The sequence below is a fragment of the Pipra filicauda genome, unplaced genomic scaffold (genome assembly GCF_003945595.2).
Source record: "Pipra filicauda isolate LSUMZ 115617 unplaced genomic scaffold, ASM394559v2 scaffold33_size4404698_pilon, whole genome shotgun sequence".
Lineage (NCBI taxonomy): Eukaryota > Metazoa > Chordata > Aves > Passeriformes > Pipridae > Pipra > Pipra filicauda.
The window spans coordinates 2795281-2813086 of record NW_024104465.1 but is presented as its reverse complement, the minus strand read 5'-3'; the positions used below and the strand labels follow the sequence as shown (position 1 = coordinate 2813086).

Here is a 17806-nt window from a genome sequence, read left to right as displayed (position 1 = left end):
TATAGACAGGAATGTTATTGAACTTTTCTAGATGTTCTCTAAAACAAAGTATATCATCTAAAGGATTACTGTAAATCAATAAAGTATGCTGGTTATGCTATTTTAGGAATGTATTTAGGTGAAGGCTGCAATCACCTGCATGCTAGGGCTGCTCCATTTTGAATAGGAAAATACACTTATTTACCTCCAAGCCACTACATAATTTCATCACTTCCATGGGTAATTTTACATGCAAGAGTCAGATAAATCTCCAGAGCAGCCCTTCAGCAAGTGTCACTAATTATATTTATTTCTGAGAGTTAAGTCTTAAACATATCAGAATGGGGTTCCCTCACCATCAACCCTAGAAGGGAATCAATAAGAACAGAAGGTTAAAGCTCTTGGAAAGTTAATATCAGCAACAAGATGTGCTCCAATACAAGATTATTAAAAGCTACTGAAATGTCTTTCTTGTTGTAAAATTTGGAACCAATTATCAAAAAGTTATTAGGGGAGGGTTGCTTATTTGGGAGGACACAAATAAAAAGAAAGGTAGGGTTCAAGGTGAGTGGTGAAGAACAAGCATGGGGAAACGGGAAGAAGGGAGGTAGAAGTGCTTGTTCAATAAAGGGAGCTAGAAAGTTTTTCTGTCTTTAAATATATTTACTGCATTCTCCAGACTGTCTGTTTACTTACAGAGAAGATCCACCGACCTGCTGGAAATTACAGAGGAAGGAAATGAAAATGACACCATGCTGGTAAAAGCTGACTTGTGTACCTTTGCTTTAGCTTGTGCAAATGGGATCAGCAATTTCTTACTGAGGTGTGTATTCTGAAGTTCAGAAGTTAAAAAAGTTTCTAGATAAAAGCAGCAGAATCTTTGAAAATCACTCACCTGCATTCCGAAGAGCAGTAAGGGTGAAGAGAATGGAGAAAGAAACAATTATGCCACTGAATTTCATATTTTGTCCAGATGATTCAGGATGGCTGATTTCAGTAGTCTTTGTGCCAGTCTGAGAAAAGCCTTTTATAGAACGAGGTGTCCAGGAATAAACAAGATTCTCACTGTTCAAAGGTTTGTTGTAAACTACTGAAGCAAGACAAATGGAATGAAATGTTCCTTTTCAGAGGTCATGTCCAATTCAGGAGAAGATAGAGGGGGTAGGGGAGGTAGTCACTTGAACTCCTACACGTTATTTTAATAGTTAAGTTTTTCTGAAATGGAAGTAGATGTTTATCATTTTTAAAAACATTCCTGCTTCAAAGTTCAAGACCACAGAGTCATTGGCACTGGGTCTATGCTTTAATTTTACTGGAGGAATTAAAACCAGTTATCAGCTAGAAGAACGATAAAGAATATATGCTGACAGTACAGTTTTGCTTAGGAGATAATGAGGCATTGAAAAAGTGTGATTATTGCATGGTATGTGCCAGCATGAGGGCTGTAAATGAGAGAGGTAAAAAGATATTCTGAGGAAGGTATAATTGAGAATGGTGGCTTAATATTAGAGCTATGAAATGGGCTACAGAATGTCTCAGACAGAAGCACAGGGATATTCTGGAAAGGAAGTAGGACAGCACCGATGCACTAACAGCCAGTATCAGAACAGGGACATTACCATGGAGGGGTTTTAGGGGATACTGAAAGAAAGCAAAGCATATCCCATTGATCTGATATGTAAAATATCAGTACATAAGAACCTCCTTGGCCTTGATTATACCAAGGGCAGAGTAGAGTCTGGAATGATGACAGGGAGTCTGGGGAAGCAAGGCTATTCAGAACCAGATAACCATATCAGCAGTATCATGTAAGGCTGTGATAATTCTGGTACATATGTAGTGAAATGGGGACCAGGGGTCAAAAATAATCAAAGGCACATTGTTTAACTGAAAGGTATTCAGGTAAAGAAGAGAAAGTGCAATGGTAGCAGAAGGGACTTCAGGAGGTTTCTCTCATTCCCTGATGTCCCAAATATTCCAAGTGTCCCAGATGTCCCTGATATCCCAAATGTCCTAGATAATCCTGATGTCTTTGATGTCCCAGATGTCCCAAATGTCCCCAATGTCTCTGGAGAGAAATGAAGTTTAACCCTGCAACGTTTTGGGGTTTTAACAGCAAATTCATGCACATTCGTGTTCATAACAATAAGGTTCTTGCTTTTCACAAGCCACTTTTCTACATCACTTCAAGGCCATTGATCTCTTTCTATCTATGGTGGTGTCCAGAGGCTGGAGTTCCAGGTCACTGGGGGGCATTGGTGGGGGATTGAGTAGAACTAGGCAGGAACCAAGGGGTCTGGGTGGCACCAGGAATTAGTGGGATGCACTAGTGGTTGACTGGGAAGAGCTAGCTGTCACTGGGAGGTGACTGGGAGGCACTGGGACCTCCCCTAGGTGCATTGTGGACAGCTCAGGGGGCCACAGGGGGGTCCTGGTACCTGGGGAGGGTCCCCCAGCCATCGTCCCCCCCAGCCAGGCTGTGGGATGCACCCAAGTACCCCGTCCCACACGTGCTGGTTGGATCCTGGAGGGTCTTGCAGGGGACTATGGGGCTCTTGGTGGCTTGTAAGGAGTTTTGAGGGGCCCTGAGGGCATATTCTGCCTACCATTAAGTCAGCAGCCCTGGCAGAGCAGCTCTGATCCAAATGCATAGAGACAAGCACACCAAAAAGAAATCAGAGGCAGCCCTAAAAAAACCTGGTACACCTTGACACCTATTCTGAGTGATCCAAACCCTGACCTTAGATGAGCTGTGCTAAGGACCCCCCTGACTTCACCTGCTACAGCCGCCCCCAAAGGTGAGACCCCCAACCCTCCAAGGATTCCAAACACCCCAGCACCTCAAACCAGCCACAAATGCTACCTAACAACCCACAAAGCCATTTTAGAACCCCTAGGCTATTCCCAGCACCCCCTAAAATATTTCAACATCCCAAAACCAATCTGAGAACGACCAAAATTATCCCAGCAAACCCAAGCCCACCCAAACCCCTCCAAGTACCCCCCAAAACCTCCTTGGGCCCCTAAATCCCTCCCAGCAACCCTGCAAGAATATGACATCAGTTTGCAGCTGTGCCAGTTCAGTTAATGCCGAGGGAAAATCCAAGACTCCTCCAACAGAAGCACAGCTTTTCACTACGAAGCGGGTTAGTGAGATTTGGGGTTGTTGTTTTCAGTTTACTCTGTAAATTTTCACTCCTGACTTTCAGCCCCACTGGCCGAGCAGGAGGAGCAGCAGCGGCGCGAGGGCCGGAGCTGTTGGATGGGTCTGGGAGTCCAGGGTCCCATCCCGGTCCAGCCGTGCCCCGCAGCCCGTCGGGGGGATGTCCCTGCAGCAGAGCCCCGGGGAAGGGGCGAGACATCTCCTGGCGCTGCTGGAGCGCAGAACGGAGCGGAGCCTGAGCGGGAGGCGAGGCACCACCCTCGGACACGCTGCGCCTGTGCCGCGGGGACAGGAGCTGGGGAGGGGACTTCAACCCTTTGGGGGGCTGCCCTGCCTTTATTTTTGTAATAGAGCCCTCTTTTTTGGGAGGGGGGTACGTTTGCCAACGAAATTATTATAGCAATGAGCTGCTGCCCAGGGCAGTTTGACTCGTTCTGTGCCTTCTCGGGGGGGTAACAGGGAGGGGGCTGGAGCCTGGCGGGTGATGATGTCACTGGGGACACCCCGATGTCACTGGGAGAGCCGCGATGGGTGCAGGAGCAGGTGAGCTCCTGGGGGATGAACGGGGTCATGTGGGGTCCTCCTGGTGCCTATAAATTTTCGCGATTTTTAGCTTTTTGCAGATTTTAGAAGTAGCTGTAGTTAGCTCACCCTTTAGCACAGTAGTTTACACATTTACCCACCCCTATTACCCCATTTCATATCTAACTTTCTAAATTCCTTACCTTGTTTAGGTAGGCCTTCTTTCTGTTTAGGAACGTTTGCATCCAGGCCTCAACAACAAGATAAACCAACAAACAAAGCATCCCTCAAAACCCAGAACTTCGGAGGAGCTCCGAGGGCTGGACGTGCTGTGATGAAGACCAAGACGAAGGACTCTTAGAGACCCCTAACTCAATTTCCAGAGGGGCGTGCCGGGGGCAGAACCAGGGGCAGAACTGGGAGGATCTGGGGGGCGGATAGATCTAGGATTGGACGGACAAATACCTTAAACTGTGGAACGCCCTTGGACACGGGCACACGTCTGTATCTCCGGGGTGGCTGAAGGGCTTTTATTAAACCTGCTCTCTACTTTATCTCTACTAATAATTGCCTGCTGAGGGTACTTTTGGCTCCCGGCCGATCCTTTAAGGCAAGACTCCCAAAAAAGGAAGGTTGCAGCCCAAAATTTTCCATGGAAGGGCGTGCAAAACAATATTAAAACCTGCGAGGTTTCTCATCTTTATATATATATATTGAAAACTAATATTAACTCGCATGTAAATGTATTTCAAAATGTATTTCAAAATGCACATATAGTGCTATATCACACACAGGATCTCAGAGTTTAAGGAATTCCCACCGCGCGACACCCGCGGGCCGGGAGCGGCACCGCGCGGGCAAACAGCGCACGCGCACGGACGTTACTGGCGCCCAGCGTCACGTGATAAGTGTGGGCGTCCTAGCAACCAATGGCACGTGCGCAGTGGCTCCGCTGACTCTCCTGTGCCCCCTGCTGGTGAAAAAGCGGTACCACAAGGAAGAGCCCCGCGCATGCGCAGTGAGCGGGCGCGGCGCAGCAGGGACCGGCCGGTGCAAAGGTGAAGTGCCAGGAGCATAGTGGAGTTCCAAGGACAGGGGCACCCACACTGTGAAGGGCGTGTTTCAATACTGATGAATAAACTTGCCTGATCTGTATTTTTTCCCCTTCAGTAATGGGAGAGTTTTGCTAGGAACTCTGTATAAAAATATAAAATAAAATTACTTTTTAAATGAAAATCCTTTTTGTTTTCTGTGTGGTACTCAGATCTTTTTGAGGACTGGATGTGGCACTTAGTGCCATGGCCTAGTAACCGCAGCGGTAGTGGATCAAGGATTGGACTTGATGATCTCGGAGGTCCCTTCCAACCCAGCTGATTCCATGATTCTATTCTACCTTAAAATTTTCCCTGCGTTCAGCTCCGGAGCTGAGTGAGTCTGCATCAGTATGCTGGAGATGTGGGTTCGAATCCCACCCCCGACCACCGTGCTCTGCCCTGCAGGCGCCGCCTGGTGGACACGGCCGGTAGCGGCAGTAACGCCGTGGCCCCCAACTCACCCAGTGGCCAAGTGCTTATTTATTTTACTTTTGATTTTTTCCTTCTTATTTTATGGTCTATTTTAATATTTTTAATTTTTTTTTTCATTTTATTTCTTATCTTTATTTTTTACTTTATTTTTTCTTTTCTTTCCTCTTTTCTTTTCTATTTTTTTTTTTAATTTTTATTTTCGTTTTTATTTTTTAATTTTAGCTTTATTGTCTTTTTTTCCCGCTCAGGCTTTAGGCTGGTCACCCCTTGGGGACCTGGCGGGATCGACACAGATATTAACCAATAGAACGCTGAGGGAGGCGGTGCGAGCCACGCCTTGACCAGTGGGAGAGCGGTGTGAGCTTCATAGCAACCAATGGGGAGGCTGCTGTGCTTCTCTGCCCCCTCCCGCTCCTGCACGGCGGGGCTGCTGGTTCCCAGTTTTTATAAAATAAAAAGTAAAATTTAAGGTTTTGCTGGTCGAGGATGGGATTCGAATCTGTGTATTCAGAGCATGAGTTGCTCCCTAGGCGAGAAGCTCAACCACTCGGCCACAAGGGGGGGGCCGCCTCAGACGGCCTTTGAGAAGGCGGGAGTGAGCCCTGGAGGCCGCCATTTTCTTGTACGGTACATGCATAGGGGGGCGCCACGTTGCCCGGACCATGGCGGCCGCCATGTTATTGCCCGGCGATCCTGGGGGGCATGGGACAGGCACTTGGATTTCAGCGCGACCGCGGCCACTGGCACCGGGGAAAAAATAAAAATAAATAACACTTCCTGCACAAAATGAGAGAAAAGTCACCCAGACTCCTAAGCTGAGGATTTGTCTATACTTGTGCCCTCAAAACTAAACTTCCGTACTGTACGGGCTGACTGGTGAGCACAGGGGGAATTCAGCCCTTTGAGAACCCCGGTCTGCAGAAGGACAGGTAGATGAGGGCTCCACCAGACACACACCCAGCAGTCCACAGGGTGGTCACAGGGTAACCCCATGAAATGGAAACCAAACACTTTTCCCCACTGCAAGAAATACTCCTTTAGAGCGAGGCCGACACGGGCTGGATGCACCAATGGGTGCCCTTCCCTTCTCTTAGCTCAGTTTGATGGAGCAGATCCTATGGAATAACATAGCATTAACCCAAGTCTATTTTTATAAATCCAGTATTTCACCCCCCAATATCATTCTAACCAACAAAAGGCAGGGGTGTCATCCCCTGAAGGGGATATACTTTGCTATGACTTCACCCCTGACCTTTGCTGCACAGCACATTTCATTCCTGTGACCCAAACACCGCTGGTGCTCACTGTTCAAGCTGTCACAGCCATGCAGAAGGAGGAATCAGAGCTGGCATTAGCAACTTGCTCTTTATTTGTAGAGTCAGGCCTGTGGCAAGAAGACAGATCCCAAAAGTAGGATCCAGCCCTTCAGGCTGGCAAACTTAGAGCGTGCTGGGTGGCAAAGGGATTCATCTGTATTAGGCATGCACCGTCTTCATGGTGTTCTGTGGATATGCCTTTACCCTTTATTGCCAGTAGGTAGAGATGTGATGAACGTGGTTTGGCAGGGAAGGTTTACATTGGGATCTTCTTACAATAAGTCACAGGAAAGCCCATCCTTTCATGTATTAAAATAAGAGACTAACACAGATGACAGTCAAAGCACAAATGGACTTTTGTCCATATGATAGAAAAAGCAGTAAAGCGGGCCAGAGGAATTGTTCTGCCACCTTGGATCTGGCTCTCAGTCCAAGGTTCTTCATATCTGCTTTACTGAAAGGATCTTTTCCACAACAAGTGGAATGACAGTTTTTCTCACTCAGGTGTTGGCTGTCCCTGCTGCATTCCCCAATTCAGTTACCCTTCAGAAAAACAGAGCAGTGGCAGGAACACTGCCGGTGCAAGAGGGGACTGTCAACTTCTGTTGTCACTTCTCATAATTCACAGGAATTCTATTATTAAAAATATAAGAATACTCCAGACTTTAAGTCACCTTAATTTCTGGTTCTTCATACTAAACATTGTCATAATTTTCCTTCAGATCACACTAGTGACTTAGTTCAGAAAGCTCAAGCACAACAGTGTTTATAACTGATCTGTGAAACCCCAAGATCAAAAAGTTGTTCTGTTTTTTTAACAATGCTATTCATCTCAAGATAAAAGGACATGAAGGAAGTTCTCAATTCTTCAAAGAATAAAATCACAACATAGGAAATGCCTCTGAGTATTAAATCAAACTCATCACACATTACTGACCATCTCTGAAAGGGCTCCCAGGTGTCAAGAAACATGGTAAGGACAAAAATATTTTTTCAGCAGCTTTTATATTGCATTCAATATTGCAAAATACCTCTCCAAATTCTAACAGAATTCTCCATTGCTTACCTTACCCTAATAAGGAAAGACAAAGAGCCCAGGGAGAACAGAGCTTCCGTAGCTTATGGCTTTTAGAAATTACCTGCTAAGTGTGTAATTTTAAAGTGATTGTCTTCCATTAGGGCTACAATAAACAGCATGGTGGAAAATTCAATCTGATTAGCTTTTCTAATGAGCTGTAGGAGGTTGTGGAGGCCAAAGCTGTAGAATCTTAAACATTTCATCTCTGATTACAAACCTGCCTCTGAATTAATCAGATAATGAAGTGCATAGATTTAATGAACCTAATGCTGATCAACAAATTATCAGTGATCCTTGTAGATTTTTGGCAGGCTAAACACCTTTTTTATAAGATTCTCTAAAGTAGGAAGGGTATAAAAAGTATGTGCTCTATATGTAGTTTTTAATGCAATAACCAGTAGATAAAAACTTTATAATTTACACAATTATTTCATTTACTCACAGTGTGTTCAAGTTCCTTTCGGGGCTCCAGGAGGGCTGTTGTTATCACAGATGCAATTTAATTGAGACATCAGCAATTAAAGATGAGCTAAATCCTGAGAACTTTTAGCTACAATCTCACTGGAACAAATGGAGCTCTGACTCTGGAAATGAGAGAACAGGGTTCAGGCACTGCCAATGTACCATGTGCAAGCCCAAGTTCCTAATCCCAAACCATCCCTTTTGGTAGAACTACTTACCCCTGTCAGCATGAAGCTGCCCCCAGCCCTGACCTCCCAGTGTCCACCCTGCATTCTTCCCTCCTCCAGCCATTTCTGTCCCCTCCATGTTGCTGGAGTTTATTGACCCATTCCATCTTGCAGCAGAACAACTGGCCATAATTCCCCATAGTACCCTGAGCTGGGCCTGCTCAGCCTGGTGCCTGTTCCTTGTGAGACACAGACCCTTCAGGCACAGGGAGACGTGGCCTCACTTGCTGTTTCGCCTGACTTTTGGAATGCTCTGCCCTTGGGATTTCCTTTCATTTTCTGCTTAGTCATCACCAACTTAATACTCACTGAAAGATCAAAGTTATTACTGTTAAAATCTAATATACTGCTCTTGGCTACTGACAGGTTCGGGGTATGGACTAGATAGACCTTTGCTCTGATCCACTATGGCATGTCTTATGTTCTTATTATGACTTCAAATTTACTTTTCCCAAAGGGATGTGCTTGTAGAAGTCCATCTGTCAAATGATTCATGAGAAGTGGACATAAAAGAGAACTGAATATGGCTAACTGAATACATTAAAAAAATTAAACAAGTATTCCTGGCAAATGAATACTTGAAAGATCTTAAATAAAAACACTAAGAACTTGAATTTGTCACCTCTGTAGTATCTGTTTTGCGTTTTAAATGGTTGCACCTTTGATGAAACATTTTTTTAACGTTATGTATTGCCCTTTTCTTATAAAAACATGTGGCTTTTCCTTTCTATCTCAGTTGTTTTGGATTAAAGAAGAAGTGGCAACTACAGCAATATCAAAGAAAGAGACAGAAGCAATCGCATGGATCAAATTATTATCTCATTGAAATCCAGGGGCCTGTTACTTGCAAGTTCAGTCAGGCCAGGATTCATCCTCAGTGCCTGGAAAAGGGGCAAATTGGTTTTAATCCTTGCACATTTCTCATCTGTCCCCAGTATGATTTATCCTGCAATGTTTGGTTCTTGGTATTTGTCTGAAGGGCTTTTAATAAACATACCCCTGAACAAAAATGCCAAACTTCTTTTGCAAAGTAAATTTTCGAAGACATTTCATTTTTATTTCAATTACCAGTTTCAAACGTACAGAGCCACTCTAAAAGTAGAGCTGCTTGATAGAATTTTTGAAAGTACTTTTTACAAATGCTTGCTACTGAGGAGTGGGAATAAGCTCAATTTTATGGCAGTAACCATTTTATGCATTATTCCCAACATCAGTGTGTGTGCTTTCAAGTGGTGTCACTCTTGTGTTGTAAACACGGTGTCTTTGTGATTCTGATAGGGCACAATCAGAACAGATCAGCCAAGCCAACAGATATGTGAGAGGTGGAGTGGCATAACACCGACAGTCTTACAAAATAATCAGATCCTCTCATTTTTCTGCCAGCTGCAGACAAAGCATTGCTCACTGTGGGTTTGAGGGTGACACGTGTCTCTAAAATGTCTTTTTCTAAGCACAATTTCAAACATCAACTCTCTTATTGCTTTGGAGTTTTCACAGCAGTCTTAATTTATTATGTTAGAAAACAGGATGCTGGAGCATCACCAAGCTTTTCAAAACCCCTAAAAGAATGGGAATTCTGTTGGATGCTGAAAATATGGCAGCATCCAAAAATAAACTAAGATGAAAACTGTGAAGAGATGAAAACCTCTCGCTGCTGGTGATGCTCAGCTGTTCTGGGTATCAAGTCCTAAACACATGAACTGAAAATAACCCAGAGAACTGAATTAATAAACCTGAGAGTCAAGAAGTAAGAATTAATTTAATCATGTTATTCATAGTAGGTTCAGAGTGTTATTATTTGTTTACCAAACAAAAACTAACTCACTGGAATTTGGACACTTTGGAATTGTTTCTTGCTGTGTTGACTTACCCGTTTTCCTCCACATCTCTTTACAGGAATTCTATAATGGATGTCAAATAGCTTTAACCTGACCTCCCCCCAGCAACTGGTTGTTTCCTATAACAAAATACTTAAATAAAGATGTGTGGTGGATGACACCTACTTTCAGAACCTCTGCATTTCCAAAACATTTTTAATATTGAAACTATGACTAGAATAGCTTTCAGGTTGGTAATGGATTTAAATGTAGTATTTTCAAAATTCCTATATGCTTTTAAAGTTGTGAAAAGTTGTGAGAGGTTTGCATTTTCAAATACAGAGCATTAGTTTAGAACATTAGGTTAGAACAACTCCAGCAGTCCTTGCTCAGTTCTTATTTGGTCAAAGCTTCCATTGATCTCTGAATGAGAGTAAACTGGGCAATGACTTCAGGACATGGCTCAGAGATGGTGCTTCATCCAGAGGCTTCAGCACAAACAGCCTTGTTAAGGGTATAATGGAATGAATCTTTCAGCATCAATTCACTTCATTTAGGGCCCAACAATATCCCCAATAAAATCAGTGGAAACTTTTCTACTGTCTTCAGAGAAAGCATTTTGGGGCATTCAGTGAACATTAACAGACAAAAGCTATTGCTCTGCAAGTGGGTTAGAATGTGAGTGAGGCTTTAAGTACAGTGAGATTAGAGTAGAATAGGCAGGAATAGAACAGAATAGAAAAGAAGAAAAAGAGAGCAGTTTGTAGTAATAATACATGCATGGAGAGGGCCAAATTCACTGCTGTCATCAGCTGCTCTCTCTCTCTTGATTTAAATTCATTTCTGTCCTTTTACTCCAAACTGACCAGCTCTCCTGGCCAAGTACATTTGAAAGCTTCCACAACATCCAACCACACAAGTGAGGACTGGCTGGATTAACTGCCTGTACAAATCTGAGTGACCCAGCTGCCACACATTCACTAATCACTGGGGCCTGCTGGCACCCTGGACCTGTGGCTGCTTTCTGAGTCGTGCAGAACTGTGAAGGCTGCAAGTCAAATCTACTTTGGCTGAGCAAAGGGCCTCGAATACCATTTTTTGAATGTATAGCTCTATAAATCTCAGTATGGCCTTTTGAACTGTATATCACTATAGAACTGTGGGAAATCCCTTTTGGGAGAGAAGTGGCACAGTTGATATTTATCACTCCACAGTCTATTGCAACACTCTCTCTCTTTCCTTTGAAATAAAAGCTTCTGAATTACAGATGATCAACTATATTCACACCCCAAGCGAAACCAGAATATTTCTGGAATTTTGCCAGTATCGACTTGGGTGTGAAATATTTGACATTTTGCATTAATTTTTTACAGTAATGAAAGGACTTTCTCAGCTAAAATCTCCTTTGCCATCCAGGAAGTGCCACTGGGCTTGCTGCTACTTCAGACTCATACTAGTAAACCTGTGTCCCATGATTGAAGAGAACTGACCTGGGCATTGTGCTCCACGATGCCACCACGGTACAATCATTGCCACATCTGGAATGTGACAGGTTAGCAACAGGCAATACTTTGGGATATGTTTTAATAAAGATAATTGCATTAATTTATGCATGTGACCAGTGAAATGAGGCTGCTGTACTGTCTCTGTGCAATGTGGCTGAGTTAGCACCAATACAGGCACCTTACCCCAGCAAAATCTCCAGCTCTGCAACCTGGATGTAGCATCAGCTTATCTTCCTCTTTTATGTATTGACATTTCTTTCCTTTGGGAAAGGAGGCACAAGGTTTTAATGAACTGAGAAAGATGTGAACCTTGTAAGAGGGATCAGTCACAGAGTGAGTTCTGGGTTCATCTCTAACACCAGTGGTTATTTCAGTATTGCTGCTAACAGGGCAAGTATTCCTCTCTCCAGGAGATGAGGGGTCACCCCATTAAACCCTGCTCTTGTACAGTTTTAGAAACAGAGGTTGGCAAATCTGTGAGGACCCACAGAGCAAAATCTGACAGATTTCAGACCATAGAGCTGCTCAGCTCCTGCTGAGACGCAGTGAGGGAACAGATCACACTGTCTCTGCAGGACCTCGGAGATACTTGCTTTCTCTTTTTTTCCCAAGAAAGCAGAGCTGTCAGTCCTACTTCCAATGTCTCAACCAAACTATCTTAGCTGTAATTAAATAGAGAGGAAGAATAAGTATTTCTCTTCCTGCTACAACAGTCACTTGTAACATTTGATTCATCTCCAAGCAAAAATCTGTCCCTTGGAATTTCACAGGACAGGCAGGATGCTGCCACTTGTGGGTCTGAATTTTTACAAGGGAACATTTCTAGGAACATTTCTACGCTCTCACTTGTGGCTCATTTAAAGACAGCCACCCTGGGCCTGATTTACAAAGGCATCAAAGCCCCTCCTGATGCAAACAGGAACCCAAGACCCTTGAATCACATAAGCTCCTAAAACCATAATATGAGCAGAAGTTTTGTGTTTAAACCACTTAGAAAAATTTGTAATCACTTCTGGACTTCTATCCTCTTCCCATGGGTGAATGAGGAGCGGTTTCATTCTTGAAATGCTCTCTTTCTTGAAAGGAGTAAATAATTGTGTTTTGCCCCTTTAAATGGAAAAAATTGCACCATGAGACAGAGTCCTACAAGATCTCCAAATTACAGAAGCTACCCTTATGGTCAGTGGACATTGTCAACAGCAGAACTGCAGTCTGCAAAACTTTTGCACTTGGAAGCTCCCCAACTTCCACCTAACCCTGTTCTACAATTGTATTTCTACCAAAAAAAAAAAAGTAAAAAGAAGAAAAAGTCCCTACACCTTAAAAGTGTTTAATTCCACGTGAATGGATCTGCATAGGCATCTGCTGGCCAGCAGACTTCCCTGCTCATTTATGATGTTAAAGGTTGGGATACATGACCTAGTGGGCAGGAAATTAGGCACACACACACACACACACACAAGTTACCCTCTTTCTGACTCACATAGAAACAGGATAAAGAAAGGCTGGGGAGGGGAAGGGGATGGAGCAAGAGAGAAGGAGAGACAGAACAATCACAGTTGTTCCAGCTCCCCAGCACAGTTTTTATCCATGGCCACCTCCAGCCATGGATGTTTTGCATGGGCTGAGGATGCTTTGGGAGATGTATGAACATCCACAGGCATGTGATGCACAAATGAGAACAAAAGGCACAGTGGAGCCCCTGAACACGCCATCAGGCCTGAAATGCTGAAAGCCACTTTTAGGAGACAATTTACAGAAAAATAAAAAAGTTTACAAACTGGTTTACGAGACAGTTAAATGGTCCTTGAGGGGGGGTCTTTATAATTGAATTATAAGAACAAAAGAAATCTGAGGAGCAGGCAGAGGCCTTAAGGCCCAACATGCTTGACCTCATTTGGTTTAATTGCACTGCTGGCTCTCTCACTATAACCTTCACTTGGAGAACAGTCTCTGGAAATCATTTAAACTCCTTGCTTCAGTTGCCTTTGTTAGTGATTTAGTCAATAATTTTATTACCTCTTTGGTAAGATAGCTCTGAGTGCCCCAGTCTCTAATTAAAAGCCTCTTAGGTTTGAATCTTTTAGCAGTATGAAAATATCTATCCAAGATCTTTATCAGAACTTTCTATAAATTTTATAACTTCCTCCTAGTCATCTTGAGGATGCTGTTTTCCATTGTGAATGAACCCATGTCCCCTTGCATTGTCCCTCTCTCAGGAGCAGGCTGAGCTCTGCAGACCTCAAGGAACAGTGAGGTGTCAGGGGGAAGGTGGCCAGGGCTGCAGGAAACAGGGAGCACAGGGAAGTGTCTGGAACCAGGGCCAAATGGGGCCAGTGGAGGTACCACAGCACTAGGGAATCAGGGTTTAGTCCTATCCCTGACACCTTTATTACTGTAGCCTGGGCTAATGGAATGCAGATTTTGCCTTCCTGTGTGGTGCTGGTGGCTAAACCAACGTTGATGCCACGGTCCCCAAGGCTTCAGTCCCCAGAACTTTTCCCTTCCTTTATACAGAGCAAGTGCTACATTTGGAGCAAGCCCTTCCTGAAAGTCTTACCTTCAGACTGACTTTTTTATATCTGCCCTCCCTTTCTTTTTAATATTTAGGTTATTTCTTTTTAAATCAGCTCCTGTTCTTCAGGAGTTCAGCCAGTGACCTCTCAGATTCACAAATTCAGTGCAACAGGATTTCATCATCAAGTGATCAGAAGTGAATGCTTGCAAAGCTGGAAATAGTCATTCCTCTTCTGAACACGGCTGTGATGTTCAGTTTTCTGGTAGCAAAGCAAAGGGTAACAATGAAGTGGGCTCCATTAAGACACTAAAACTCCTGGCAAACTGATTCCATCAGGGCTTAGTCCTGCTGTGAGAGGGCTGTAGAGGATGGTCTCCTTAGGAGCACATTTTGGAAACATTTGGGTCTTATCCTGGCCTGTCTCATGCTCTGAATCACTGTGCAAAGTGAGGCCACTGTGGTCCCTAAGCAGACCTGCTCGCCCTGCCTGTAAGGGTGGAGTAGGCAAAGACAGGAGCAGCGCCAAGTGGTCTCCAGGCAGGCTGCCAAGGAGGCTCAAGCTGCAGGACAATATACTCAGAGTGGCACTTTTTCCACCTGTTCAGAATCTTCCAGCCTCCTCCCTGCACAAGAACCACCCAGGCAGACCTGCAGAGGGGCTCACAAAGGCTGCTCCGGCTCCTCACTACCTGCAGGCAATGGGAGTGCTCAGCAGCTCCCGGTGGCAGTTCTGCAGGACTGGAGGAAGGCTCCTTGCACCTCCATCCCCACGCTAAATTTGAGAACAACCTGTTTCCTACCATCAGAAGCTCAACCAGTTCCCCAGTAAGGAAGCCCCTGAGCATTAGTGCTGACTGTAACACTGCCCTCCAGCCCCAGGCTGAGGCACAACCTTTCTGCCTCAGTTTCCCTTTCTGCGAAATTAGGGTAATTGTCCTGGACACCTTAAGGGGGAGGGGGTCCAGAGACATTAATGAGCTCTTCTTAAAGTGCTTTGAATATGAATACCACTATGGATAGTAAGTGCTAACTATCAATTATTAAGTGGGAGTCAGGTTTCAGGAGCTTTATATCAGGGAAAGGTTAAGCAAGTGTAATAGCAGAAGACATGTAATGAAGCTCAGTACTGCCCTGTAGCACTGGCTGTGAAAAGCTAATATCCACAGTAAAAATTCCAGCTCTGTGGCCTATGCAGAGTATTTTGCTCTGCTGCTATAATGATGACACTTAGAATTAGACCGACATAACCTAGAGAGCTCTGGGGACTCATCATCTCTGAGATTTCACTTAATTATTGGCAAACTCTGTCATTTAGTATCCCAAGCAGGCTGCACTATGTATAACCAACACATCTAATTTGATTTCATCTTGAATTGCTCCTATGAGTGGTCTTGAATGGAACCACATCTGGTATCTTGGCAACGTCCCTTCTTCTCTTGGAGAGAGCTGTCCTTGAATCTATAAAACGGATCTCTTACGGGGGGGTGTGCGTGTGTGCACGTGCTGGGGGGGATAAACCCTCTGGGAGCACACAAAGGGAGGCTTGGCTTACATGCACGTTTGATGTGTTTAGGTTTTTAATACTTTTTTTTTCCAGATAAATTACATCCGTGAATCTTGGTGTAAATTTTTTTTTGAGCCAGGGCAGTGGATTTAAGGAGCACTCAGGCTACTTCACCCTTAATTGAAGCTTTCAAGAAGGGGTTGGTTGCTGATTTGTATGGACAAAACATTATTGCTTTCCTCTGTGATATACAATTAGAGGGGAGGGGGGGGGATCAAGTGTGCATTTCAAGGAGAAAAACACACCAATCATAAAAGTATAGTCAGAAAGTGATTTTTCTGTGTAACCTGATGAGGTTCAGAATTTTGGCATGTAGGACATCAGGACCGCTCAGCTTCCCACCAACTTGGGATTTCTCTGTCCAGCCGTCCCTCCCTCCTGTCAGCTGGCTTGTGGAGAAGAAAACTTACCCCTATTTTCATGTACAGCATAAAAATGAGAGACAATTCACAACCCATTACCTTCTTCAGGGTTTGGGATCTTATCCTTTACATGGGGATCAGCCCAGGTGAAGGAATGAGCGTGTTCCACAGAGGATGTGCATTCCGCTGTGCTCATGGAGGAACCCGGGGGAAATGGGCAGATACAGACATACACACATGTGGGGCACCATGTCAGGAACTTCTCTCAGTTTCTACAATGTCTGACATTTTCTGAATTATAGGAACTTATCTGCCACTTAAGACTTGTCATTCCCTTTTGCTATGGCAAACTTAAATCGCTGGAGTTATTCCAGGTGCAGCAGCATCCTACTGGTCAGTAAGACCCAGTTCTGCAAAGCTGAAAGCACAAGGACTCTGGTTCTATGTTTCCAGAGAAGGAGTATCTCATAACATTTGTAATATAAACAGCTATAGGGAATATTCTCCCTTTGCATCATAAATTGAACATCCTTACTTGACAAAACTTTGATATTCACAAAACTTTTTATGTTCCCACAGGAGGATCCAGTCTTTTTCTATTCAGAAGAAAGCTGTGGTCATTTCTTGCTTTGAAGACAGATCTTTTACCAGTATCTAGGATGGCACAAACTGCTTACATGCAACAGATAATGTCTATTTACCCTTTACATTTCTCACTTCTCTCAAGCAGAGTGAAACCACGGTATCGTGCATTTGTGAATATACAGTGTGTGAGTGGTCAAAGTACATCCATCAGCCCTAATAAAATTCTCAGTTCTTCCTGGATGTACAGGATATGAATCACTTAATGTGAAGAAGATGACCACAAAGCATCCTCATTACTGAACTGTATTAGGGCTCTGCTGCCTGCGGAGCAGCTGTGCTGGGGTGTTACTCTGCACATTTCAACAGATTGAGCAAAGAGAGGTGGATGGATGCAAACCTCTGCTCAGGCACACAGCAGTCAATTATGTAAAGGTGTGATTTTTGATTGGTATTTTCTTGAGTAATTATATCCCTGACTTAAGAGAGCTTTGTTCTGACTGTTCCTCCCAGTAACAGTTTGCTTTCAAGTACAGAGCGATAATTTTTGGTATTGATATTTGGTATTTGCAGTGCAGGTTTGGTCAGGTGAAGGAACTTTTATGACCTTCCAAATACATGGAGAAAAAAATGATGCTATAAACCATGATATTTTGGGTGATTAATAAGGGGAGAAATGTTTGGAATCAGGATGGAGTTGGCTGTGTTGCTGGGAGATCTAAGTAACGCTGCTGCAGTACAGCTCCTGCAGCCTGAGAGCTGCTCTGAGTGGGACACTTCCAGTTCATGCAGTGGTTCTACTACACTTCAACAAAGCTGGACTAACTAGTAAAGAAAATGTTTATAAGCATCTATGAAAATAAGCAATGCCAGGATTAACTAATCAGAACAAAGGGACTTATGCCTATTTTAAAGTATAAGTAGATCTGGCTTTAATTTTTTTTAAAAAAACTTTTGCTCAACATGAGCCTTTCTTCAATTTAAAGAATAAAATACGATTTTTGGTTACTTTTAGATTCAAACCATTGTGCTGGCACCGTGCAATGGAACAGTTTTAAAAAAAAATTCCAGGGCAGTCTTTTGATTAAAAAAATTGATGATTGCCAGACTAGACAATCTCTCAGGGTGTCTGCCAGCCTTATGGTTCCATGATTTGTCATCAGTCTGGAAAAGTCTCTGCTCTCA

General features: G+C 43.8%; 1 protein-coding gene across 11 annotated transcripts in view; it reads right to left on the bottom strand.

Moving 5' to 3' along the window:
* The window catches only part of SUSD2 (sushi domain containing 2), a 158816-nt gene that overhangs the window by 27030 nt on the left and 113980 nt on the right, over window positions 1-17806 (bottom strand). For 4 of the 11 annotated variants that reach the window (XM_027714342.2, XM_027714341.2, XM_039384178.1 and 1 more), the window contains exons 1-2: window positions 3868-4089; window positions 875-1069 (exon numbers count right to left, since the gene is read on the bottom strand). In XM_027714342.2, the coding sequence (XP_027570143.1) occupies window positions 875-941 (67 nt within the window). In that variant the 5' untranslated portion in view covers window positions 942-1069; window positions 3868-4089. Of the gene's footprint in view, window positions 1-184; window positions 1070-3867; window positions 4090-4129; window positions 4439-6201; window positions 6220-8026; window positions 8169-17806 lie in introns of those variants that run through there. The other 7 variants (XM_039384176.1, XM_039384184.1, XM_039384177.1 and 4 more) reach the window with 7 other exon arrangements.